At 49.7% G+C, this 25,026-nt stretch overlaps 1 protein-coding gene across 2 annotated transcripts in view; it reads left to right on the top strand.

Moving 5' to 3' along the window:
- LOC136325465 (tubulin alpha-3 chain) overlaps window positions 1-25,026 on the top strand; it is a 29,713-nt gene that overhangs the window by 740 nt on the left and 3,947 nt on the right. The window contains exons 3-13 of one of the 2 annotated variants that reach the window (XM_066259923.1): window positions 522-672; window positions 2,031-2,102; window positions 6,369-6,444; window positions 6,624-6,717; window positions 6,801-6,881; window positions 6,964-7,105; window positions 7,194-7,303; window positions 9,749-9,842; window positions 9,928-9,993; window positions 10,163-10,240; window positions 24,742-24,964. In XM_066259923.1, the coding sequence (XP_066116020.1) occupies window positions 522-672; window positions 2,031-2,102; window positions 6,369-6,444; window positions 6,624-6,717; window positions 6,801-6,881; window positions 6,964-7,105; window positions 7,194-7,303; window positions 9,749-9,842; window positions 9,928-9,993; window positions 10,163-10,240; window positions 24,742-24,964 (1,187 nt within the window). Of the gene's footprint in view, window positions 1-521; window positions 673-2,030; window positions 2,103-6,368; window positions 6,445-6,623; window positions 6,718-6,800; window positions 6,882-6,963; window positions 7,106-7,193; window positions 7,304-9,748; window positions 9,843-9,927; window positions 9,994-10,162; window positions 10,241-15,976; window positions 16,049-24,741; window positions 24,965-25,026 lie in introns of those variants that run through there. The other variant, XM_066259924.1, reaches the window with a different exon arrangement.

The raw sequence follows: 25,026 nt of genomic DNA, 5'->3' as shown, positions 1-25,026 counted from the left end.
TGTATAGGGGCTAGTGGGTGTAAGAGCAAGCCGTGTGCTTTTGTCATTCTGTATGCCCACCTGGGCCTTGTCCCTAGCCCCATGTTGGGCTCTGGACACAAAGCAGGATGGGCTCTACCCCTGCCCAGGAGGCCCTGGGCAGAGCTGGATGTAGTCCCTGTCACTTGTGAGAGCTAGAACGCTAAGGTCATCGATAGAGATCACCAGTTCTGGCTGAATCAGAAGTCTTTAAGGAGGAAGCTGCATCTAGCTGCATCAGGGGGAGGGTGTTGGCTGGTAGTGGGCATCTCTAAGCACATGGGTGCCTAATAGCAGCCATGTGGACACTGGCTCTCAGATGCATGGCCTGTGCAGGGTATTAGGGGGTGGGGGAGAGGAGGATGGAGAGGAGGCAGGGGGTCTGCATGGTATACTGGGAGCCTATAGGGTGTGAGGGAGAAAGGCTGAGCAAGTAGGGCCCAGCTCTGCCACTACTCACAGGATGCCGGGGACACACCAAACTACCCATTACCTCCTCCCAGGTGGGCCCTCCTCGCCAAGAAAGGCTACCAGGAACAGGACCTGGTCCCCCAGATTTCTGTTATCACCAAACTCAAAGGGGTTTCTGTGACCCAGATCAAGGAGCTGGGGAATCGGCTATGGGATGTGGCTGATTTCGTGAAGCCAGCACAGGTGGGTTCCTCAGTGTTATTGCCAGGTGCTGACAGCTTTGATACCATCATTGCTGCAAGTGTGTGCAAGAGAAGCATGTGATGCCAGAGGGGGTTGCTGGCACTGTCACGGAGGTGGGCTTTGGAAGGGCCTTACAGCGGAGTGGCGTCTGGACAGACCTATCAAGGATATGTAAGAGGTTTCCAGGTGAATGAGAGGAGGATTCAGGAATCCAGGCCAGGAGAACTACATTAACAAGGGCTGCACGTCTGGAAAAGAGTGAAATGTCTAGAAACTTGACATTAAGCTTGAGCTGGAGGTTTGGGTGGGAGGGGTAGGAGGGGAGGGCCAGGGCCTAGAACTTCCTGTATGCTTGTCTCCCTGACCTGAGGTGCTGCTGTCAGGCCGTCTTCCTCTGCCTCTCCTATACCGCATTTCAGGCCACTTCTTCTGCTCAGATTGGCCACAGCCTGTTTCCACCTCTGTCTGGCTGATATTCAAATTGTAGCCTCAGTGACAACCTGCCTTGAGCACAGTTGCCTCTTAGGTGCACTTCCATCATGTCCAAAAAGAAATCATCTCCCTCTTCCAGTGTGGCCTCTTTTCACCCACCAATGCCAAAGGTGGACTCAGCTTGACACCTTGTTCCTCCCTCCTTCCTATCCATCTCCTAACAGTTCTCACTGCTGCCCATGCTATATCTGGACGAGGCTATGGTCTTAGAGGGTCCCCAGGTGCACCCATACAGCAACCAGGCTGCGCTTTCAAATGTGACATCATCAGAGTCTGCTAGCCCTTGCTTTTCACCTTTGGAAGGCTCCCTGTCCATGATGGTGGCCAACAAGTCCTTCCAGATCCTGACCACTGCCATACCCCTCTGCCCAGCCCTTGCCTTCTCTTTCTGAGTCTACATTCCACTAAATTCACAGAGCTCTCACACTCGGCACACAGACATCGGACACCCTGTCCTTGGCCACCCTTTGCTTAGGCAGAGATTACCACCTGCCCCCTGGCCCTCGACCATGCATGCAATGAGGAGTTCACCTTCCCATCAGCTTGGGAAGAGGCCTGACCCAACTCAGCTCTGGATTTTTAGTAACTAGAAACAAGTGGTTCTTAGAAAATTCTGTTTGAGTGAATGAGAGTTAACATAAAAAATAAACTGTCTCAAAGAGGCAGACATAGGCTTAGAAATGGGAAGAAATCCAGCCAGCTGCCCATCTCTCTTTCAACTTGTCTCACTGGAGGCATTTTCCTGGGGCACAGCATTGATGACTCAATGAGGCCAGGGTTCCTTCTCTCACATACCAAGCTGCCAGCTTCTGTCCTCTCCCACTGAGCGAGCCATGCAGGTACAAACACTGACATTTGCCTTCTAGGGAGAGAATGTATTCTTCTTGGTGACCAACTTCCTGGTGACGCCACAACAAGTGCAGGGCAGGTGCCCAGAGGTAAGTTTGCCCAGGAGCCTTCCAGTGGGCTTCCCGTTCCTCTTCCAGCCTTGGGTCACTGCCTGTCTCCTCCCTTCTCCTTCTCAGGTGACTGAGAGCTAAGTATGTGCTACTGTATCCCAGACACTGGGATAAAACCTTTCTGTGAATTATTTCATTTAGTCTTCACAAGTACTCTGTCTGGTAGGAATTACTGCAATTCCCATATAAGATGAGAAGACAGAGGCTCCGTGAGTTGAGTCGCTTACCCAAAGTCTCCCAGGCTATGTGTGACAGGACTGTGGACCTCTGAGAAATATGCTTCCAGAGCCTTCCACTGTCATTCCCTGTGGGCTATGCAGGCCCCTCCCCATCCTGGTTCTGCCTCTTGGCACTGCAGGTTGTCAGTATGACCCAGCCTAGATTTGGCCTGGGGTGAGAAGGGGGTGGCCTGAGATCTCAGGGTCCCTGTGAACTTTACACTGTTCATCATCTCATTTGACACCTAGAGCTGGGCACAATGCTTAGGTGGGCTCTAATTAGCAGGACTCAAGCTGGTAGATCACTCTCCTTCTCTATGCCCAGCCTCTATTGATGTGTCCCAGGCAGTTTTCATTTTTATGAACAAACACAGCACTTTTTATGAGTTCGTGCTCACTTTTGATCTCTGGATGTGACTGTGGTCAAGCAAGAGTCCCCACTCTCTGGTCATTTCTCATACAGAAATGCAGATTCTCCCCCCTGAAATCTCATCTTTCCCCCTCACCTGAACCTGTTACCAAGCAAGGCTCAGTGCCCAATGCACATAGAAGCAAACATATGGTACCGATTTTTGAAACAAAAAAAGAGCTTTTATTTGCGAGTCGGAGACAGGAGGCAATGCTCAAATCTGTCTCCCTGATTCAGGGTTCAGGGTAGGATTTTGAGGGGTTTCAGCACTGGTTCTTCCTGGACAATGAACCTTCCACTTCTGAAAAGTCTGTGTTCAAATTCTAGATATGTCCTGGCTCTTTTTTCTTTTTCTTTTTAAATTGACTTTAGAGAGAGAAAGGAAAGGGGGGGGGTATTCATTTGTTCTTCCATTTAGTTGTAAATTCATTGGTCACTTCCCATATGTGCCCTGACTGGGGATTGAACCCACAATTTTGGTGTTGTTTTTTTTTTAATTTTATTTATTTATTTTTAGAGAGGAGAGAGAGACAGAGAGAGAGAAGGGGGGAGGAGCAGGAAGCATCAACTCCCATATGTGCCTTGACCAGGCAAGCCCAGGGTTTCGAACTGGCAACCTTAGCATTTCCAGGTCGACGCTTTATCCACTGCGCCACCACAGGTCAGGCAACTTTGGTGTTTTGGGATGATGCTACAACCAACTGAGCTAACCAGCCAGAGCCATGTCTTATGACATTCTGTAGTGGTGGTGGTTGGAACAGTGTTAATTTGTGAGTGGTGTTCCAAGGTTTAAACTTTGGGTCTCGCTCTTGTTAGAAACAGGACCAGCCCTGGCCGCATAGCTCAGTTGGAGTGTCGCCCATGTGCAGAGATTGCCTGTTTGATCCCCGGTCAGGGCACATATGGAAGCAGATTGATGTTTCTGTCTCTCTCTCTCCATCCCTTCCTCTCTCTAAAATCAATTCAAAAGAAAAAGAGGCTTGACCTGTGGTGGTGCAGTGGATAAAGCCTCGACCTGGAATGCTGAGGTCACCGGTTCGAAACCCTGGGCTTGGCTGGCCAAGGCACATATGGGAGTTGATGCTTCCTGCTCCTCCCCTCCTCTCTCTCTCTCTCTCTCTCTCTCCAATAAAAATGAATAAATAAAATCTTAAAAAAGTTTAAAAAAAATAAAAAGAAACAGGACCATTTTGAGTTAGCCTTGCAGTCCATTTTGAGTTAGTAGGATAGGCATGTCCCAATGATCCTGTATGTATCATGGAGCATACTTACTCTTTTCCCCAGCTGTGGATTTTTTCCCCAATTTTTCTTTATTGAAATCAAATACATACAATGTAAGATTTATCATCTTAACTATTTCTTTGAATGAGAGAAACAGAGACAGCACGGGAGAGAGATGAGAAGCATCAACTCATAGTTGCATCACTTTAGTTGTTCATTGATTGCTTGTCATATGTGCCTTGATCAGAAGGCTCTAGCTGATCCAGTGACCCCTTGCTCAAGCCAGCGACCATGGGGTCATGTCTATGATCCCATGCTCAAGCCAGTGGCCCTACGCTCAAGCCGGTGACCCTTCGCTCAAGTCGGATGAGCCTGCACTCAAGCCAGTGACCTCAGGGTTTCGAACCTGGGACCTCAGTGTCCCAGATCGATACTCTATTTACTGTGCCACCACTGGTCAGGATCATCTTAACCATTTTTAAGTGTACGATTTCCAATTGTAAATTTTGTTTGAACAGTTGAAACTCAGGACATAGCCCTGAAAACCTATTTCCATGGTGACACTTTTCTTTAACAGGTCCAATATTTAATTGCTTGCTGGGCTGAATTTAATACTGGACTATATGGTTACCTGTTTCCTGAGCCCTCGTGGTGGGTCCCACGTCCCACAACAGTTGCTGAGGGTCCACATGTCCCTGAATGGCCCGTTTTCAAAAGAGGGGAGTCATGTGTGCAAAGGATGTGCTTATGTTTGCCAAACACACATGATGTCCTTCCTTCTCTAATGCTCAGAAAACATTTATTTAATGTTCAATTTGTAGACTACTCTGATTTTTCTGGGGCCTTTGTTCTGTGTTTTCTGGAATCTATGTGATTCCTTTTTGCCTATGTCCTGACTTTTGGCCCTTCCCAAGAAGGGATTGGAAAATCATTGATCTGAAAACCCAGCTTTCTGAGACTAGCTGCATCTTGCTGGGTCCTCTCTGGGGTCCTGATCATCGGATGCCTCCCAGCACAGGCACTGTTTTCCTTCAGCAAATGCCTGCCAAACCTCCCCCCAGTCCAAGCCGTTGGCTGATCTGGCAAAACTCTGTCCTCCATACTTCAAGAAACTCCTGCACAGACAGCCCAGCCAGAGTGATGGTCCTGTGATGGGGGCAGAGGCTGTAGCTGGGAGATCCAGGGAGGTGCTTCTGCTATCCCAGGGACCTCAGGAAGGGTTTCTGGCAGGCCTGGAGGCTCAGCTGGAATCTTAAAGATGTCTGGGCAGAGGGGGCAATGCGGGCAAGGGACCTGAAGTGTGTGAGATGAGGCAGCTCCAGAGTCATTTGCTGCTGAGTAGATCTGGAGCCTAGATTTGGCCTGGGGTGAGAAGGGGTGGCCTGAGATCTCAGGGTCCCTGTGAATCCCACTAAGTTGCTGAATTCGATCATAGGAGAAACAGGCAGCCATGGGTGGGCTCAGGGGAAGGGTCCTTCATCTTCTGTATATGGGATGGACCACTCTGGTTGCTGGGTGGAGGTGGATGAGCTCAGGGAGAGGTCTATGGTGGTCACCATGGGGTCCAGTTGGAGGACATAGAGGCCTAGCCAGAGTGGAGTAGAGGGACAGACTCAAGACACAGGTAGGAACAAAGCAGAACAGGTGGTCCCACACTGTCCTCTCTCCACTTATCACAGTCCCACCCCCCACAAAACCCCATCATCTCATTTGGCTTCTCAGAATCCCTGAGCCCTTCCCTGGTACTGTGTGCTTACTTCCCTTTGCTCCTGAGCTGGGTGCCCTGGACAGCGGTGTCTGTCCTCAGCCCTGGGCAGAACCATGTCTGTTCTAGTACCTGATGCTTGAGTGTACCCTCCTCTCTAGGGTCTGGGACTCACCACCCTCCTCTCCTGGCTGATCCCCAGATTCTGTGACTGTGTGCATGCATTAATGTCCGTGTTTTACGGGAGAACAGGCAGGGAGGGGCCCAGCCTGTGGGATCCTACTGCCCTACCTAGGCCCCTTGGACTAGGGTCCTGTCCTTTCTCTGCCATGTTCAGTGCCTCCAGCATAAGCTCATCCTTCCCAGTGTCCCTCCACCTTCCCTGCTGTGTGATCTGAATTGGGATTAGAGGAGCTGGGCCTCAGTGAATCACTTCTGCCCCCACCAGGGACAGAGCTACAGGAAGAAAGGAGTCTTGCCCTGCCTTGGAATACAACACCTATACCCCATCAGGGTGGGGGCTGCTCACCCCCCTTTTCTGACCACCTCCTCTTATTTGTACTCCCAGATTTTCCATGTGTCCTTCAAACTTAGGGAATTCTGGGTGGCAAAGATGGGTGGGACATGTCCCTGCAGATTGTAGGGCTGGGTCACCCACTAGGCCCTTGATAACTACTTTTACCCACCCTCAGCACCCCTCCATTCCACTGGCTAACTGCTGGGCCCATGAAGACTGTCCTGAAGGAGAGACGGGGACATACAGCCATGGTAACTGTGAGCCCTGTCTTCTAGTGCCTCCACTGGGAAAGGGGTTCGGGGGAAGGTTGGGACCTTGGGTGGCTCTGAGTGCAGGCCTGCTGGTGCCTCTAGATCTTTCCTTTTTCTCAATAGTCCCTTGTCCACCCATTCCCCCACTTCAAGCCTAGAATTTGTCTTGTGTTTTCAAGGAATAAAAACGGGCCAGTGTGTGGTGTTCAATGGGACCCATAGGACCTGTGAGATCCGGGGCTGGTGCCCAGTGGAGAGCAACACTGTGCCTATGTAAGTCTCCCCCAACTCCCAAGGCAGGTCCCCAGAATGGGCAGGACTTGACCCTTACCTCCCACCTCACGCATCTACCACAGGAAGCCCCTGCTGGTCCAGGCTGAGAACTTTACACTGTTCATCAAAAACACTGTCACTTTCAGCAAGTTCAATTTCTCCAAGTAAGCACGGGTGGGTCCTGACAAGCCCACACCCTCCTTCTCACCATCCTGGCCTGACTTTCCTTCTCCTGGCCCCTTTCAGGTCCAATGCCTTGGAGACTTGGGACAACACCTATTTCAAGCGCTGTCGATATGATTCCCTCTCCAGCCCCTACTGCCCAGTGTTCCACATTGGGGACCTCGTGGCCGCAGCTGGAGGGGTCTTTGAGGACCTGGCATTGTTGGTGGGTCTGTGGGAGGCAGGGTTCTGGGACGGCTCAGGGAAAGGGTTCAAGTCCATGTGCCAGTGGAGCAATGATGCGCTGTGTGCAGGGTGGTGCCATAGGCATCCGTGTCTTCTGGGATTGCAACCTGGACACATGGGGCTCTGACTGCCGACCCCAGTACTCCTTCCAGCTGCAGGAGAGGAGCTACAACTTCAGGTGCCAATCCCACAGCCCCCAGCACCCACATGCTGCTTCTCAGGCAGGTCCACTTCCACTTGTCCTCCTGTGGAGGCCAGGACAGAGCCCACCCCATTCCAGCCCTCTGGATGCTCCACTTTGTATAAGAGGGTGGTCCCAGGAGCAGAAGGGGGTGTTCTCAGCTCCAGGTCCCTCAGCACAGGCTCTGTCCAGCCTCCCACCTAAGCTCTTCCCCCTTCAGCCCATCTGGCCCCACACCCTGTGTTACAGCTGAGACCTCTTCCCTCAAGCCCCTGCTCCACCCCACCCTGCCTCCAGCATCTCCCCTCCTGCTCCACAGACAGAGGCTTTCTTTTTTACTTCCCCTTAAGGTTTTATTACAAATTTTTTTTAACCTATAGAAAATGTCAAAGTTTAGTATCATGAACAAACCATATACTCTTCATCTGTGTTCACCAGGTTTTTATTTTCTATTTCTTTTCTTTTTTCTCTTTTTCTTTTTTTTCTTTTTACAGAGACACAGAGAGAGTCAGAGAGAGAGATAGATAGGGACAGACAGACAGAAACAGAGAGAGATGAGAAGCATCAATCATCAGTTTTTCATTGCTATACCTTAGTTGTTCATTGATTGCTTTCTCATATGTGCCTTGACCGTGGGCCTTCAGCAGACCGAGTAACCCCTTGCTCGAGCCAGCGACCTTGGGTCCAAGCTGGTGAGCTTTGCTCAAACCAGATGAAGCCACGCTTAAGCTGGCAACCTCAGGGTCTCGAACCTGGGTCCTCCGCATCCCAGTCTGATGCTCTATCCACTGCGCCACCACCTGGTCAGGCAGGGTTTTTATTTTATTTTACTATTTTGCCAGATTTCCTTCTCTCACTCCCCGCCCCCATCGCCAGATATATTTAAATAGATTTCCAACACATCATTTAAAAGTAAATGGCATGCCCTGGCCAGTTGGCTCAGTGGTAGAGCATCGGCCTGGCGTGCAGGAGTCCCAGGTTTGATTCCCAGCCAGGGCACACAGGAGAAGCGCCCATCTGCTTCTCCACCCCTCCCCCTCTCCTTCCTCTCTGTCTCTCTCTTCCCCTCTAGCAGCCAAGGCTCCATTGGAGCAAAGTTGGCCCGGGCGCTGAGGATGACTCCATAGCTTCTGCCTCAGGCGCTAGAATGGCCCTGGTTGCAACAGAGCGACGAATGACGCTCCAGATGGGCAGAGCATCGCCCCCTGGTGGGCATGCCGGGTGGATACTGGTTGGGTGCATGCGGGAGTCTGTCTGACTGCCTCCCCATTTCCAACTTCAGAAAAATACAAAAAAAAAAAAAAAGCAAATGGCAGACATCCAGATACCTCTCTCAATGCTGTGCTGAGATTGAGGACTTTCCCCGGAAGACCACTGTCTTATTGTCACACTCAAGAAATTTAACATTGGCAGAATAAATCTCATATTTCAATTTCCCCCCACTGTGCCAGTAATGGTCCTAAATCTTTTTATTTTCCAATCCAGGATGCACTCAAGGATCTTGCATGGCATTTATTGTTACGTCTTTAAGTCTCCTAAGCAAATCTCTCCACTTTCTTGTCCAGAATCCTTCTGCCACCTCAGGTTACCTCACTGTTGCTCACATGTATATGTGCACACAGCCACCAGGTCTGGAGATGACACTCCTGACATTGCTGCCTGGTCTGGCTTCACTGACCTCCCAGCCATTTGAAACTATGTGGGGCTGGCTCCCTGCCCACACTCTGCCTCCCTCACCTCTGTGCTTTCATTGGCCCTGCTTTCTTTGTCTACAACTCCTTCCTGAATCCTGAAAAATCAGCCAGAAAGTCTCCCCTGCAGGAAGCCTTCCCCAGTTCCTCAGGGTGAGAGAGTTCCCCCCTTTGGACCCTCGCAACCCTGGCCTAGCCCCACTTTCTCCCATCCCCCATTGCCAGTGTCTATTTAGAGACTCTTCTGTCCCTGTCCCCTCAGGAGGCAGCGAGCTTCTGTGAAACAGATCCTAGTTTGCTTTTCTGCTGTGATCTCAGCAATGACAGGGCTGAGACCCAAGATTTGGACTGGGTCTGGGAGTTGATGGAGTCAATGCATGAGCAAGATGGAGGCCTGGGAGGGGGCCAGCCCAGTCTGGGAGTAGGCAAAGCAGACCACCACAATTTCTCTCTCTCTTTTTAAGAAAAAATTTCCATTGATTTGAGAGAGAGAAGGGGAGGTTGGGGGAAAGAGAGAGAGAGAGAGAGAGAAGCATCAGCTTGCTGCTCCAGTTAGTTCCATTTAGTTTTTTTTTTAATTGATTTTATCAATAGAGGAAAGGAGGAAAAGAGAGACAGACAGACAGAAACATCTCTCTGTTACTGTATATGCACTGACCAGGGATTAAACTGGCAACTTCTGTGCACTAGGATGATGTTCTATCCACTGAGCAACCTGGCTAGGGCCCACCACACTTTCTCTTGCCCATAGGACAGCCACTCATTGGTGGGACGCCTCAGGTGTGGAGGCCCGGAGCCTGCTTAAACTCTATGGGATTCGCTTTGACATCCTTGTTGCTGGGAAGGTAGGAGTGTCCGGGCTAGTGGGCAGGGTAGGGTGGGAGGAAGTGACAAGCATGGCCTGAGAGGCTCAGTCCATGTGTCTCCCAGGCAGGGAAGTTTGGGCTCATCCCCACGACCATCACTTTGGGCACTGGAGCAGCTTGGCTGGGCGTGGTGAGTGTGGCCAATGTGGACTCCCTCTGGCTGTAGGCAGCGCATGCCCAGACCCGCCTGCATGCACACGGAGCCCTGTTTGCCTGTTGTTGAGTTTTGGGGTGAGGGTTGGGGAGGTGGCAGGAGAACAGGCTAGGGCTGTGACACGGGTCTACCCTGCCTCTTCCAGATCACCTTCTTCTGTGACCTGCTGCTGTTGTATGTGGATGGAGAAGCCCATTTCTACTGGACAACCAAGTATGAGGAGGTGAGCTATGGGCCTACTCTGCTACCAGGTGCTGCTACACTCTTGGAAGATGTTAGCTAGAGCTCTGACCTAATGTCTTTATCTGCAGGCAAAAGCCCCAAAGGTGACCACTGACACTGAGCTGTCAGAGCCAGGCACCACACCCCCAAACCCGGCTACCCAGGTGCCTTAGAGAAGGCCTAGCACCTGCCCCCCATGGCCACTGCTGTTGCTGCAAGCCAGACACTAATGCTAGGGTGGCCCTGCCCAGACTCTGGCCCCCACTTGCTGGCCCATTCTTGAAGACTGTGACCATTCCTGTGGCTGAGAAGGGTGGGGCCTCACCTTGGTGACCTCATGGATGAAGCCCCAGCAGAACCAGGGTGGAGGGAGAATTCTACCTTCAACTCCCAAGCAGACTGTCCTTCTCCTGACTCCAGCCTTGGCAGGTTGCTGCCTGGGGAGCGACAGAAGCCGGTTTTGCATAGAGATTTGCAGTGGAACAGAAGCCATGAAAAAGGGGAGAGCCTTGGGCACTACGTGGCAGGGCACTGGCCCAGTGGGACTTCTGTTGTGTCTACATCTGGAGAAGTCTCTGCCAGGCTCTGTCTCCAGTGCTCCCAGCAGTGGCCTGCTCACCAACTGTCAGCATTGACCCACTCAATGACTACAGCCAGCTTCTCTCCCCCTGCCAGCACCCGCATCACAGGTGGAGCCCCAACTCTCTCAGCTGTGCTACATTTGGGGCTGTGTGGTCGGAGTCAGCAAGGTAGAAGAAAGCTGGACAAGAGGGGCTGTCTCAGCTGCTCTGGTGCTGGGTTGCCGGGGCAAGTCCCATCTAGACTTGGGTTACGTCCATGGAATGGGTAGTGTGGTGAGCAGATGATCCAACCCACCAGGATCCCAGGCAAGGGCACAGGCACCTCTTGGGTCCACATCTGCTCAGCTTATGGTCATTGGGGTCTTTGTGATCTTATATATGCCTCCTTGGTGACCCCCCCTCAAGCCCAGCCCCTGGAACCTGCTCACTGGGCTTCTGGAGAGCCGTAGGTATAAGAAGGATATACATCTGAAATTAAGTCCTGCCCAGTATAATTCCTAAAACCCTGTCTGGGCAACTGCATGCAGAAGGCTTTGACTATGACTCCAGGTGAAGCTCAGTTGCTGAAGGAATGTCCCTAACAAAGGACACAAAGGCCCCAGAAGGCTGGCCTGGTTTTAGCTCTGGAATCCTTTGGGGGTCTGTCCTGTCTGCTGGAGAATTTCCCCAGGTCTGGGAAATCCATGGTCTGGAGAAGAGATGAAACCTGGTTAACAGAGGGATAGAGTAAGACGTTGAAAGATCACTCTTCTCCCCAAACTGGCCCGTTATGCACTGCCTGACTTGGGTCAAGGCATCACCCTCCCTCCTCAAACATTGGGCCTAAGTGCCACATGTGACCCAGATATCCCTATGTGCCTTCCACCTTCTGGAATTCCCTTATCTGTTAGTACCAAATGAGACTGCTCAAATAAGTTCATTCATTTCAGCTAGTCCAGGCTCACCGCCCCCAGTGTCTGAGATCTTTTTTTTGGGGGGAGGGGTGGCAAAAGAAGTAATAATTTCTCCTATGTCAGTCCTCATTGCTATCTTTTCCTCCACTTTGTCTCCTGCAGCTTCTGCTCTGGACACTCCCACCCCTGGTCTGCTACTCTCCCCAGACCAAATCCATCCCAAATGCTGCCATTTATAGCTCACCAGTATGTTGCCCCATATTATCTCTCCAAATTATCCTTGTTACTCTTCATCATGACTGGCTTCCCAGCCCTTCCCTCTTTTTGTCCTTTAGTGCTGGCAATGGCAGTCATGTCTGTCCCCATCTGCTCCAGTCCTTACCACAATTGCATCCATGCTCCCTCGCCCATTTCCTGTTAGCCTCTCTGCCTGAGGCTGTTCCAGGTTCTTTGTACTCACTGTGTCAGGCCTCCCTGAAAAAAATCCCATATTTGGTTTTCCAGACACCACTCCCTGGAAGCTCCAGTTAGCTGCCTAACCCCTCTAATTCCCAAACCATACTCTCTGAAATTTGCCAGAGCAAGAGATGAGTGGATAGTTGAACAGTTGTCCCACTGAATCCGTAGTGTGTGTGTGGAGTATTGCTTAAATCCAGACCATTTGAACTGCCACTGTGAACATTACCCACATGCCTTTACTGACTGAGCAATAGTAGGCAGCATAAGAAATTGGCACTTTGGCCTGACTAGGCTGTGGCGCAGTGGATAGAGCATCAGACTGGGATGTGGAAAGACCCAGGTTCGAGACCCTGAGGTCGCCAGCTTGAGCATGGGCTCATCTGGTTTGAGCAAAAATTCACCAGCTTGGACCCAAGGTCACTGGCTCAAGCAAGGGGTTACTCGGTCTGCTGAAGGCCCATAGTCAAGACACATATGAGGCCCTGGCCGGTTGGCTCAGCAGTAGAGTGTCAGCCTGGCGTGTGGGGGATCCGGGTTCGATTCCCGGCCAGGGCACATAGGAGAAGCGCCCATTTGCTTCTCCACCCCCTCCCCTTCCTCTCTGTCTCTCTCTTCCCCTCTCACAGCCAAGGCTCCATTGGAGCAAAGATGGCCCGGGCGCTGGGGATGGCTCCTTGGCCTCTGCCCCAGGTGCTAGAGTGGCTCTGGCCTTGGCAGATCGATGCCCCGGAGGGGCAGAGCATTGCCCCCTGGTGGGCAGAGCTTCGCCCTGGTGGGCGTACCGGGTGGATCCCTGTCGCACGCATGCGGGAGTCTGTCTGACTGTCTCTCCCCGTTTCCAGCTTCAGAAAAATATTAATACCAAAAAAAAAAAAAAGACACATATGAGAAAGCAATCAGTGAACAACTAAGGTGTTGCAATGTGCAAGGAAAAACTAATGATTGATGCTTCTCATCTCTCCGTTCCTGTCTGTCTGTCCCTGTCTATCCCTCACTCTGACTCTCTCTCTCTGACTCTGTAAAAAAAAAAAAAAAAAAAAAAAAGAGGAATTGGCACTTTGCATCTGGTTTTGGTTTTTTAAAATTTACTTAGCTAATTCTTGTGTGTGTGTGTGTGTGTGTGTGTGAGAGAGAGAGAGAGAGAGAGAGACAGAGACAGAGACAGAGAGAGGGACAGACAGACAGACAGGAAGAGGAAAGATGAGAAGCATCAATTATTTGTTGTGGCACTTTAGTTGTTCATTGACTGCTTTCTCATATGTGCCTTGACTGGGGGGGGGGCTACAGCAGAGCAAGTGACTCCTTGCTCAAGCCAGTGACATTTGGGCCTAAGCCAGCGACCATGGTGTTATGTTTATGATTCACGCTCAAGCCAGCGACCCTGCACTCAAGCTGGTGAGTCCACACTCAAGCCCGATGAGCCTGCACTCAAGCCGACAACCTCAGAGTTTCAAACCTGGGTCCTCTGCGTCCCAGTCTGACGCTTTATCCACTGCTCCACTGCCTGGTCAGGCTTATATCCTCTATAACTCCTTTTTGTTTCTGCTTTCTCTGAAAATCCAGCTTTCAAATTGTGCTTAGAAAAGCCAAAATAAAGGGCTCTTTTCCTCTGTGTGGAAAACACAGACTTTCCCATGTACAACAGCAGCAGTCATGGAGGAAACTTTGGAGGTGGAGGTGAACTGAGGGCTTCAGTTACCCTTCCAGGAAGCTTGGAAGGTTTTACCAAACTTGTGAATGTGTGGGTAATCCTTTGACCTCTTGCAATGAGGTCTACAACTTGTAGGGTTCCCCCCCATCCTCCTCTTGCTGCCATGTACTCCCCTTAAATGGCCAATTCAACCTGCATGTGTCGTTGGCTGGCCTCTGCCCACCCAAGCCAGTCTGCTTGATCTGGCCACAATCACATCAGACCCACCCAGAACCTCCAGTGTCACCCTTTACACCACAGTCCACGTGTCCAGCTGAACCTTCCAGTCTCTGACCTCCTTGTTCCCATGTCTGCCCTGCATATCCCTGTAAGGCCAGGAGCTGTCATTGTGGCCATTCACATGCAGGTTCGCATGGGATTTGGACAGATGGTAATGAAACAATGGAGCCAAGAACTGGTGGGCCATTACCTTTAATCCTAGCTTGCACGTAGCGGGCAAGTAAAAACACGCACTGGGCTCCAAAACCCACTCATTCAGTGCTCACAAAGCTACTGACTTATCTGAGTTTCCTAGAATCAAAGGTTTCTAGCTCACTAGCCTTATTCACCTGTGTTCCCCATATCCTTCTCTCTGCACAAACTCCGCACAAACTGGCTTCTCCTCCAGAACTTCGCCATCTTGGCTGCTTCTCCTCTCTCTCCACATGGCCTTTCTCTGCTCTCCTCTCTAATGCTAATCGCAGGAACTGAGAGAGAGCAAACTCCCAGTCTGCCCCACTTTATAGTGTAGAAATCCAAACCTTTAATCCAATATACAAACAAGGAAGTCTCTGATGCAAAGTCACTTATCTGAGGCATAATGGGATTCCTCATGAGAGTGCACCACCCCACATCATGCACTCAGTCAAAGGTGTGGGAAAAAGCTTAGTCTTAAAACTAAGCCTTAGGCTATAACCACCCTGTTTGCTTACAGCCTGTCCCCCACACTCAATGTAAACTATAAGTGAGCAAACATATATATCAATTTACAAATTTATTTGACCAACATACCCTCTCCATCCCTCTTTGCTGCTTGGAAAACTCAAGATACTTTCCTCAAGATGAGATGTTCTAAGTGTCCTGGAAGGTAGAATTAACTCCTCCCTCCCTCCTTCCTAGAGCTTCCCAGCCACTTCCTTCCAGGAGCTTATACCTGTGGTCTACATCACATGCTCTTGCAAGAGCCCCATTATGTAGGTTGGTGCCTTGACACACTCTGAACTTTAAAATTTTTACAAGCCTAGGATACTAATATCAGCACCAGTAAAAGGATGCTAACTGAGCAGCCCTTACCTATTTACTTTAGCTTAAGTCTGCAAAGGCCTATTACAATTATCAGCCCTCCTAACTATTTGTGTGTGTGTGTGTGACAGAGAGAGGGACAGATAGGGAGGGAGAGGAATGAGAAGCATCAACTCATAGTTGTGGCACCTTAGTTGTTCATTGATTGCTTTCTCATGTGTGCCTTGACAACGCACATGCGGGGGTGGGGGGTGGGGTGGGGGTGGGGGTGGGCGGGTAGGGCTACAGCACAGTAAGTGACTCCTTGCTCAAGCCAGCGAAATTGGGCTTCATTCAAGCCGGTGACCTTTGGGCTCAATCCAGAGACCATGGGGTCATGTCTAGGATCCCACACTCAAGCTGGTGAGCCTGTGCTCAAGTCAGACGAGCTGGTCGCGACCTCTGTGTCCCAGTCCAAGGCTCTATGCACTGCACCACTGCCTGGTCAGGGAGCCCTTGTAACTTCTGACACTGCTGGACAGCTTTGTAGAAAGGCTGCATTTTACCCATGAACACATTGAAACTCAGTAGGTGTAAGCTAAGGTGGAATGGTTCATCTTTGGCCGTGCAGCCTTCCCCCATAGCTGTGCAGCCAGTGCGGTATCTGACCCACGTGGCTTTTGCAGATCCCCACTTCCCACCTAAAGTGATGGCCAATCAAAAGAGAGTTTGTAGCTTAAAAAAATGGCCAATCATCATAAAAAAATAAAAATAAAAATGGCCAATCAAAATTAGGTCTTGACCCTTAGGCCCGCCCTCCCTGGGGAGTCGGAACCAATGGCAGTTGGGCGGGAGGCACGGCATTTAAGACTCGTTGCGCAGCGTGGAGGGCGGGCAGTTGGGCGCGTGGAGTTGGACCAGGTGGAGGTTGGAGCTCGGAGTGAGACCAGACAGTGACTACCATGGTATGGCGGGCTCAGTATTAGGGGGTTGAGCCCGGGTGGCAGCAAGGCAGGAGGGGGTCATTCCTAACCCGATACCTGGGGTCGTGTCCCGAGTGTGTGGGTCAAGGGTAGGCGCTAGACACACTCCGTAAGTGCAGTCTCCCTCTGCCCTCACTCTTACAGACTCTTCCTATTCACCGTGTTGCCCTTGAACTCTCTCCTGTTTGCCTCTGCAATGATGTATGTGAGCTTTCGAGGACTCTTACAAAAATAGGCAGTATTTGCCCTGACCAGCATGCTGGGTTGGTTAGAGCATCATCCCTAAGCTCAGGGCTTGCTGGTTCAATCCCCGGTCCGGGCACATACATGAATGTCCCCCCCTCCCCTTTCCTTCCCCCCTCCATTCCACCCTCCCCCTCTCTCCTCCCCTTACCTCTCCCTTCCACTCTCTCCCTCCCTCTCCCCCTCCCCCTCCTCCTCTCGCTAGATACAATTAAGTAAATAAAGAGGCAATATTTAGCCTGACCGGGCGGTGGTGCAGTGGATAGAGCGTCGGACTGGGACGCTGAGGACCCAGATTCGATACCCCGAGGTCCCCGGCTTGAGGGCGGGCTCATCTGGTTTGAGCAAGTCTCACCAGCTTGAGCCCAAGGTCACTGGCTTGAGCAAGGGGTCACTTGGTCTGCTGTAGAGCCCCGGTCAAGGCACATATGAGAAAACAATCAATGAGAAACTAAGGGCCCTGGCCGGTTGGCTCAGTGGTAGAGCGTCGGCCTGGCGTGCAGAAGTCCTAGGTTCGATTCCCGGCCAGGGCACATAGGAGAGGCGCCCATCTGCTTCTGTACCTTTCCCCTTCTCCTTCCTCTCCCGCAGCCGAGGCTCCATTGGAGCAAAAGATGGCCCGGACGCTGGGGATGGCTCCTTGGCCTCTGCCCCAGGTGCTAGAGTGGCTCTGGTCTTGGCAGAGCGACGCCCTCTGGTGGGCGTGCTAGGTGGATCCTGGTCGGGCGCATGCGGGAGTCTGTCTGACTGCCTCCCCATTTCCAGCTTCAGAAAAATACAAAAAAAAAAAGAAACTAAGGTGCCGCAACAAAGAGGTGATGCTTCTCAACTCTCCCTTCTGGTCTGTCTGTCCCAATTTGTCCCTCTCTGTCTCCGTCACACACACACACAAAAAGGCAATATTTACAAAGTCTTGAAATAAGGATGGTAGGAAATGGTTTATGCTGAAAATTTTTGCTGCTTCAGTTAGATAGGATTTTTTTGGTTGTTTATTTATATTTATAGTTTCTTAAAAATAAAACCAAGGAAACATGAGTAGATGTGCTTACACCTTCTCCCGTTCTTGCAACAAAGGTAGCACATAGTATATACTCTTGCTCCTTGGGTTTTCATTGTACAAAAAAAAAAAAAAATGCAGCTCCCTTATCAGCAAAGATCTGCTGTGTGATACAGTAAATTCACTACAGTAATTCCTTTTAATTTTTTTATCTGAAGCAATTCAAATGCTGTCTCAATTTACACTACTTATGCCTTCCTAGAGCCTTATAAAAAGCCAAACATTCATTTAAAAGGCATGAGAAAACTCCAAGTTAAGTGCATAATTTCTTTTATCTTTTCATATTTTTTATCCTTTTAAGTAACATTTCTTAAAGATTTTATTTATTTATTTATTTATTTTTTGCATTTTTCCGAAGCTGGAAACAGGGAGAGACAGTCAGACAGACTCCCGCATGCGCCCGACCGGGATCCACCCGGCGCGCCCACCAGGGGCGACGCTCTGCCCACCAGGGGGCGATGCTCTGCCCATCCTGGGCGTCGCCATGTTGCGACCCTCCTGGGTGTCGCCATGTTGCGACCAGAGCCACTCTAGCGTCCGGGGCAGAGGCCACAGAGCCATCCCCAGTGCCCGGGCCATCTTTGCTCCAATGGAGCCTTGGCTGTGGGAGGGGAAGAGAGAGACAGAGAGGAAGGCGCGGCGGAGGGGTGGAGAAGCAAATGGGCGCTTCTCCTATGTGCCCTGGCCGGGAATCGAACCCGGGTCCTCCGCACGCTAGGCCGACGCTCTACCGCTGAGCCAACCGGCCAGGGCCAAGGTTTTATTTATTGCCTGACCAGGCGGTGGCGCAGTGGATAGAGCGTCAGACTGGGATGCGGAAGTACCCAGGTTCGAGACTCCGAGGTCGCGCGCGGGCTCATCTGGCTTGAGCAAAGAGCTCGCCAGCTTGGACCCAAGGTCGCTGGCTCCAGCAAGGGGTTACTCGGTCTGCTGAAGGCCCACGGTCAAGGCACATGTGAGAAAGCAATCAATGAACAACTAAGAAGTCGCAACGCGCAACGAGAAACTGATGATTGATGCTTCTCATCTCTCTCTGTTCCTGTCTATCTCTGCCTCTGTAAAAAAAAAAAAAAAAAGATTTTATTTATTGATTTCAGAGAGAGAGTAAAAGTGTGGGGGGGGGGAGTGGGAAGTTTGTGCCTCACCTGGGGTTTCGAACTGGTAACCTCAGCATTCCAAGTCAATGCTTCATCTATGCACCACCACAGGTCAGGCTAAATAACATCTTAATATCAATAGTGATAGCCTATTTTTCATTACTGATACTGGTATTTTGTGTCTTCTCTTTTAGATCAATTTGACTATGGGTTTATCAATTTGATTGTTCAGATCAAAGAACTAGGTTATGGTTTTATTGATTTTTTTCTATTTTTTTCTGTTTTCTGCTTATTTTTTTCCTGCATAATTTGGATATTGGCTCTTTTTATAGCTTCTCAAGGTGGAAGCTTAGAAAATTTAGGTGATTTTGAACAAAATTTTGTATCTGTGCTTATGAGGGATACTGGTCTGTAATTTCCTTATTCCTTCTTTGGTTTAGGTATGGGTAATGTTGGTTCATAGAATGATTTGGGAAATCTTCCTTCTTCTATATTCTGGAAGAGTTTTATAGGTATATAATTTTAGATCTTTCTAACTTCTGATATAAGTGTTTTATATGTTTCTCTCTAAGCACTGCTTTAGCTTCATGGTTTGTCATGTTTTCATTTTCATTCCATTCAAAATACCTTTTAGTGCCCTGTCCCTCCCAGGATCACACCAATGCCTCTCCCTTTCCCCTCTTCTTTCCCCACAGGTGTGCATCTCCTAAAGTCTAAGGGTCCCCACAAGACTTGCAATCGGGAGCAATGGGCATTGGCAGGTCATCCTGGGCTAACCCCCCTGAACCTGTCTCCCCTTTCTTTGTCTTTCCAGTGAGCCAAAGCAGCCCTGCCTAGGCTCACTTCTTTCCTACAACATTTCTAGAGAGCCAGAGCAGGGCCCTGGCCAGTTTGCTCAGTGGTAGAGCATCGGCTGGGCTTTGTGGCTGTCCCAAGTTCAATTCTCAATCAGGGCACACAGGAGAAGCGAACATCTGCTTCTCCACCCATGCCTCCTTGCTTCTCTCTCTGTCTCTCTTCTCCTTCCCTCCTGCAGCCATGGCTCGATAAGAGCGAGTTGGCCCGGGTGCTGAGTATGGCTCCATGGCCTCCGCCCCAGGTTCTATAAAATGGCTCTAGTTGCAACGGAGCAAGGGCCCCAGATGGGCAGAGCATCACCCCCTAGTTGGCTTGCCGGGTGAATCCCGGTTAGGGGTGCATGCAGGAGTCTGTCTCTGCCTCTTCTCCTCTCACTAAATTAAAAGAGAAAGGGACAGCCAGAGCAGCCCTGCCTAGGCTCTACTGTTGCTTGTTCTAACCTAAACTTTTCCTTGTTTCACTGTCCCCAGCTGTAGTAAATGTATGCTCAAAATAAAATTAAAAAATATTTTCTAGGCCCTGGCCGATTGACTTGATGGTGGAGCATTGGCCTGGCGTGCAGAGGTCCCGGGTTCGATTCCCGGCCAGGGCACACAGGAGAGGCGCCCATCTGCTTCTCCACCCCTCCCCCTCTCCTTCCTCTCTGTCACTCTCTTCCCCTCCCGCAGTGAGGCTCCATTTGAGCAAGGATGGCCCTGGCACTGGGGATGGCTCCTTGGCCTCTGCCCCAGGCGCTGGAGTGGCTCTGGTGGCAGCAGAGCGATGCCCCGGAGGGGCAGAGCATCGCCCCCTGGTGGGTAGAGTGTCGCCCCCTGGTGGGCGTGCCGGGTGGATCCCGGTCGGGCGCATGCGGGAGTCTGTCTGACTGTCTCTCCCCGTTTCCAGCTTCAGAAAAATACAGAAAAAAATATATATTTTCTAATATACCTTGTTATTAGTTTCCAAATATTTAGGGATTTTTCAGATATCTTTGTGTTACTGATTTCTACTTTAATTATAACACTTTGAAAACATAGTTTTGTATTATTTGAATTTTTTATTAATTAAGACTTCTATTGGCCCTGGCGGGTAGCTCAGTTGGTTAGAGCATCATCTCAATATGCTAAGGTTTCAGGTTCCAAGCCTGGTCTGGACTGTGTAAATCATTTGCTTCTAAGTGTCCTTACTTAGGGAAGATAAGACCTTGTGTGTGATTCATTAGCTGGTTGTAAATTGCTCAAATTATGTGTTCTTGTTTAATTATTTTGTCTCAGTTTCCCTTATTCCACTTGTCAAGAAATTTCTCTAGCAGATAGTTCTAGTTATCTGGTCAAGTAGGCAAAAAGCAAGCACTTATGGTCTTTAGTGCTGATCTTTTCTCCTCGCTGGAATTTCATATTCATTTCTTCTTGTTGGATGACTAAACTGAATGAGGGTAGAGATGGTAAACCAGCATTTCTAGCATTTGCTCAGCCCTGCCCTGCTCAACCTGGGGTGTCAAGGAATTCTCAGCTGGTGGACCGGCTGCTTTTATCTCTTTGCCATCTTGTGATTTAGGGTTTTCTTGGCATCTGTGTTGGTTAATTGACAATGGTGCTGACATTGAGGTGGTCACTTACAGTAGGCCTCCCATTGATTTTCCTTATTATTTATTTATTTATATAAGTGAGAGGAGGGGAGTTAGACTCCTGCATGCGCCCCTACCGGCAATCCCTGGTGGGTTGGCACTGCTGGGCCTGGCCTTGGGGAGCATTCTCTGATCCTTCCTTTCCCCACTGACTATTCTGGTATTTCTACTGGTAACTGTGTGGAGCACTTACTTCTGTATTGTGGACAGGTGTCGGTAATGGTCATGTCTACTGCATATTTACTGCATTGGGACTACACTAGGGCCTCTCCCGTGTGTTGCTTCTGCACCCTAATCTTTCAACAGCTGCACAGTCTCCCCATCCGTCACACTGTGAAGGTACTTCCTGAGGTCATTCTTCTTTGGGGCAGTCTGACCAAGTACACCTTCCTGGTCCTTCCTGTTGATGAAACCATATTTATTTCTTACACTGACCTGATATGCTGTTCCCAAAACCTTTCGTGTTTTTTTTTTTGTTTGTTTGTTTTTTTTGGTATTTTTCTGAAGCTGGAAACAGGGAGAGACAGACAGACTCCTGCATGTGCCCGACCGGGATCCACCTGGCACGCCCACAGGGGGCGACGCTCTGCCCACCAGGGGGCGATGCTCTGCCCCTCCGGGGCGTCGCTCTGCCGCAACCAGAGCCACTCCAGCGCCTGGGGCAGAGGCCAAGGAGCCATCCCCAGCGCCTGGGCCATCTTTGCTCCAATGGAGCCTCGCTGCGGGAGGGGAAGAGAGAGACAGAGAGGAAGGAGAGGGGGAGGGGTGGAGAGGCAGATGGGCACCTCTCCTGTGTGCCCTGGCCGGGAATCGAACCCGGGACCTCTGCACGCCAGGCCGACGCTCTACCCCTGAGCCAATCGGCCAGGGCCCCCAAAACCTTTCTTACGACCTTTTTGTGTCTGTGTCCTGACCTTGGAACTGGGCTTGGTGTCTGCAGCACTGGGGGCAGGGGCTGCTCAGGCATTTCTAGGGTCCACTCTTCCCTTCCATTACCATTCAACTCTTACTTGGATTATGTGAAATTTATTGAGACTTTTCTCATGGTTGGTGACAAATACGGTCCGTTTTGGTAAATTTTCTCTGTACACATGGGAAGAATGTATATTCTACTCTTTCGGTGGACTGCTCTATAATGTCAGGTCAATGTGGCCTGATAGTGTTGTCCAAGTCTTATTGATTTCTGCCTGGTTGTTCAATCAATTATGGAGAATGTTGAAATCCTTTTTAAAAAATTGGTTTTAGAAAGGGAAGAAGTGGGGGAGAGAGAGAGAGAGACATCATTTTGTTGTTCCATTGAACCTGCAGTGTTGGTGTATCATGACAATGCTCTAACTGAGCTACTCAGACAGGGTAATAATGTTGAAATCTTTGATTGTAGATTGTCTGTGTCTCCTTTCAGTTCTATTGGTTTTTTCTTTGTGTGTGTGATTTCCTTGGTGTATAATACAGTGTGTTCGTAAAGTCATGGTGCACTTTTTTTTTGTTTTTTTTTGTTTTTTTTTTTGTATTTTTCTGAAGCTGGAAACGGGGAGAGACAGTCAGACAGACTCCCGCATGCGCCCGACCGGGATCCACCCGGCACGCCCACCAGGGGCGACGCTCTGCCCCTCCGGGGCGTCGCTCTGTCGCGACCAGAGCCACTCTAGCGCCTGGGGCAGAGGCCAAGGAGCCATCCCCAGCGCCCAGGCCATCTTTGCTCCAATGGAGCCTTGGCTGCAGGAGGGGAAGAGAGAGACAGAGAGGAAGGAGGGTGGGGGTCGAGAAGCAAATGGGCGCTTCTCCTGTGTGCCCTGGCCGGGAATCGAACCCGGGTCCCCCGCACGCCAGGCCGACGCTCTACCGCTGAGCCAACCGGCCAGGGCCCATGGTGCACTTTTCACCAGTCACAGGAAAGCAACAAAAGACGATAGAAATGTGAAATCTGCACCAAATAAAAGGAAAACCCTCCTAGTTTCTGTAGGATGATGTGGCAGCATGTGCGCATGCGCAAATGATGACATAATACTGTATATACAACAGAGCCATGCCAGTCAAGATGTGGACGGTACGGAGGAAAGTTCAGTGTGTTCTGTGGCTCGCTAAATTTGAATCCGTGACCAAAGTGCAATGTGAATATCAGCGTGTTTATAACGAAGCACCACCACATAGGAATAACATTACTTGGTGGGATAAGCAGTTGAAGGAAACCGGCAGTTTGGTGGAGAAACCCCGTTCTGGTAGGCCATCAGTCAGTGACAAGTCTGTAGAGGCTATACGGGATAGGGAGCACTAAAAAATGTGTGCGTGGGCCCATATTGAACTGCACTGAATAGGTATGAAACTGGGAGAGTTTTTCTTTTATTTGGTGCAAATTTCACGTTTCTATCGTCTTTTGTTGCTTCCCTGTGACCGGTCAAAAATGCACCATGACTTTATGGACACACTGTATATAATTTTTAATTTAATTTTTTAAAAAACTTTTCAATTGCAGTTGACATTCAATATTAGTTTCAGGCCTGACCAGGCAGTGGCATAGTCGATAGAGCATCGGACTGGGATGTGGAAGACCCAGGTTCGAGACCCTGAGGTTGCCAGCTTGAGCGTGGGCTCATCTGGTTTGAGCAAAGCTCACCAGCTTGGACCCAAGGTCGCTGGCTTGAGCAAGAGGTTACTCAGTCTGCTGTAGCCCCACGGTCAAGGCACATATAAGAAAACAATCAATGAACAAGTAAGGTGTTGCAACAAAAAACTGATGATTGATGCCTCTAATCTCTCTCCATTCCTGTCTGTCTGTCCCTATCCCTCTCTCTGACTCTCTGTCTCTGTAAAAAAAAAAAAAAAAAAAAAATTAGTTTCAGGTATACAGCATAATGGTTAGACATTTATATAACTTACAAAGTATTCCCCTCAATAAGTCTAGTATCCTCCTCATACCTTATATAATTATTTATTTATTTATTTATGTATTTATTTATTTTTATGTTTGACAGAGAGAGACAGACAGATAGGAAAGGAGAGAGATGAGAAGCATCAGTTCTTCGTTGTAGCACCTTAGTTGTTCACTGATTGCTTTCTCATATGTGCCTTGACCAGGGGCTACAGCAGAGTGAGTGACCCCTTGCTCAAACCAGCAACCTTGGACTTCAAGCCAGCAACCTTTGGGCTCAAGCCAGCAACCGTAGGGTCATGTCTATGATCCCACGCTCAAGCCAGCGACCCTGAGCTCAAGCCAGCAACCTTGAGGCCTTGAACCTGGGTCCTCTGCATCCCAGTCCGACGCTCTATCCACTGTAACACTGCCTGGTCAGGCTATAATTATTTTAATATTATTGGTTGTATTCTCTGTACTGTCCATTTAAAATTTTATTTATTGATTTGAAAAAGAAAGAGATAACATCGATTTGTTGTTCCATTTATGCATTCATTGGTTGATTCTTGTTTGTGCCCTGACCAATTCCAAGGATTGAACCCACAACCTTGGAATAAAAGGTTTGACAAAGCCTTCGACACTCTAAGGGAGATGTATATGTATATATTAAATTATATTTCGCAAGTCATGTAATAACAATTACCTTGAAAATGAATGAGTCTGCCTGACCTGTAGCAGCGCAGTGGATAAAGCGTCAACCTGGAATGCTGAGGTCACTGGTTCAAAACCCCAGGTTTGCCTGGTCAAGGCACATATAGGAGTTGATGCTTCCTGTTCCTCCACCCTTCTCTCTCTCTTTCTTTTTCTCTCTCTCCTCTCTAAAAATGAGTAAATAAAATCTAAAAAAAATAGGAAAAGAAAAAAGAAAACAAACTGGTCTTATCTTTATGTTCTGTTTCCCAGCGCGAGTGCATTTCTATCCACGTCGGGCAGGCCGGTGTCCAGATCGGCAATGCCTGCTGGGAATTGTACTGCCTTGAACATGGAATTCAGCCTGATGGGCAAATGCCAAGTGACAAAACCATTGGTGGTGGGGATGACTCGTTCAACACGTTCTTCAGCGAGACTGGGGCTGGCAAGCATGTGCCCAGAGCAGTGTTTGTGGACCTGGAGCCCACTGTAGTTGGTAGGTACTTGGACAAGTAGGGAGACTTTCCAGGGAGGCTGGGAGAGCTTTGCTAAATCCCT

This window comes from Saccopteryx bilineata, chromosome 2 (genome assembly GCF_036850765.1).
Source record: "Saccopteryx bilineata isolate mSacBil1 chromosome 2, mSacBil1_pri_phased_curated, whole genome shotgun sequence".
Classification (NCBI taxonomy): Eukaryota; Metazoa; Chordata; class Mammalia; order Chiroptera; family Emballonuridae; genus Saccopteryx; species Saccopteryx bilineata.
The sequence above is the reverse complement of the archived record's forward strand: the minus strand, read 5'-3'. Positions and strand labels throughout refer to the sequence as shown.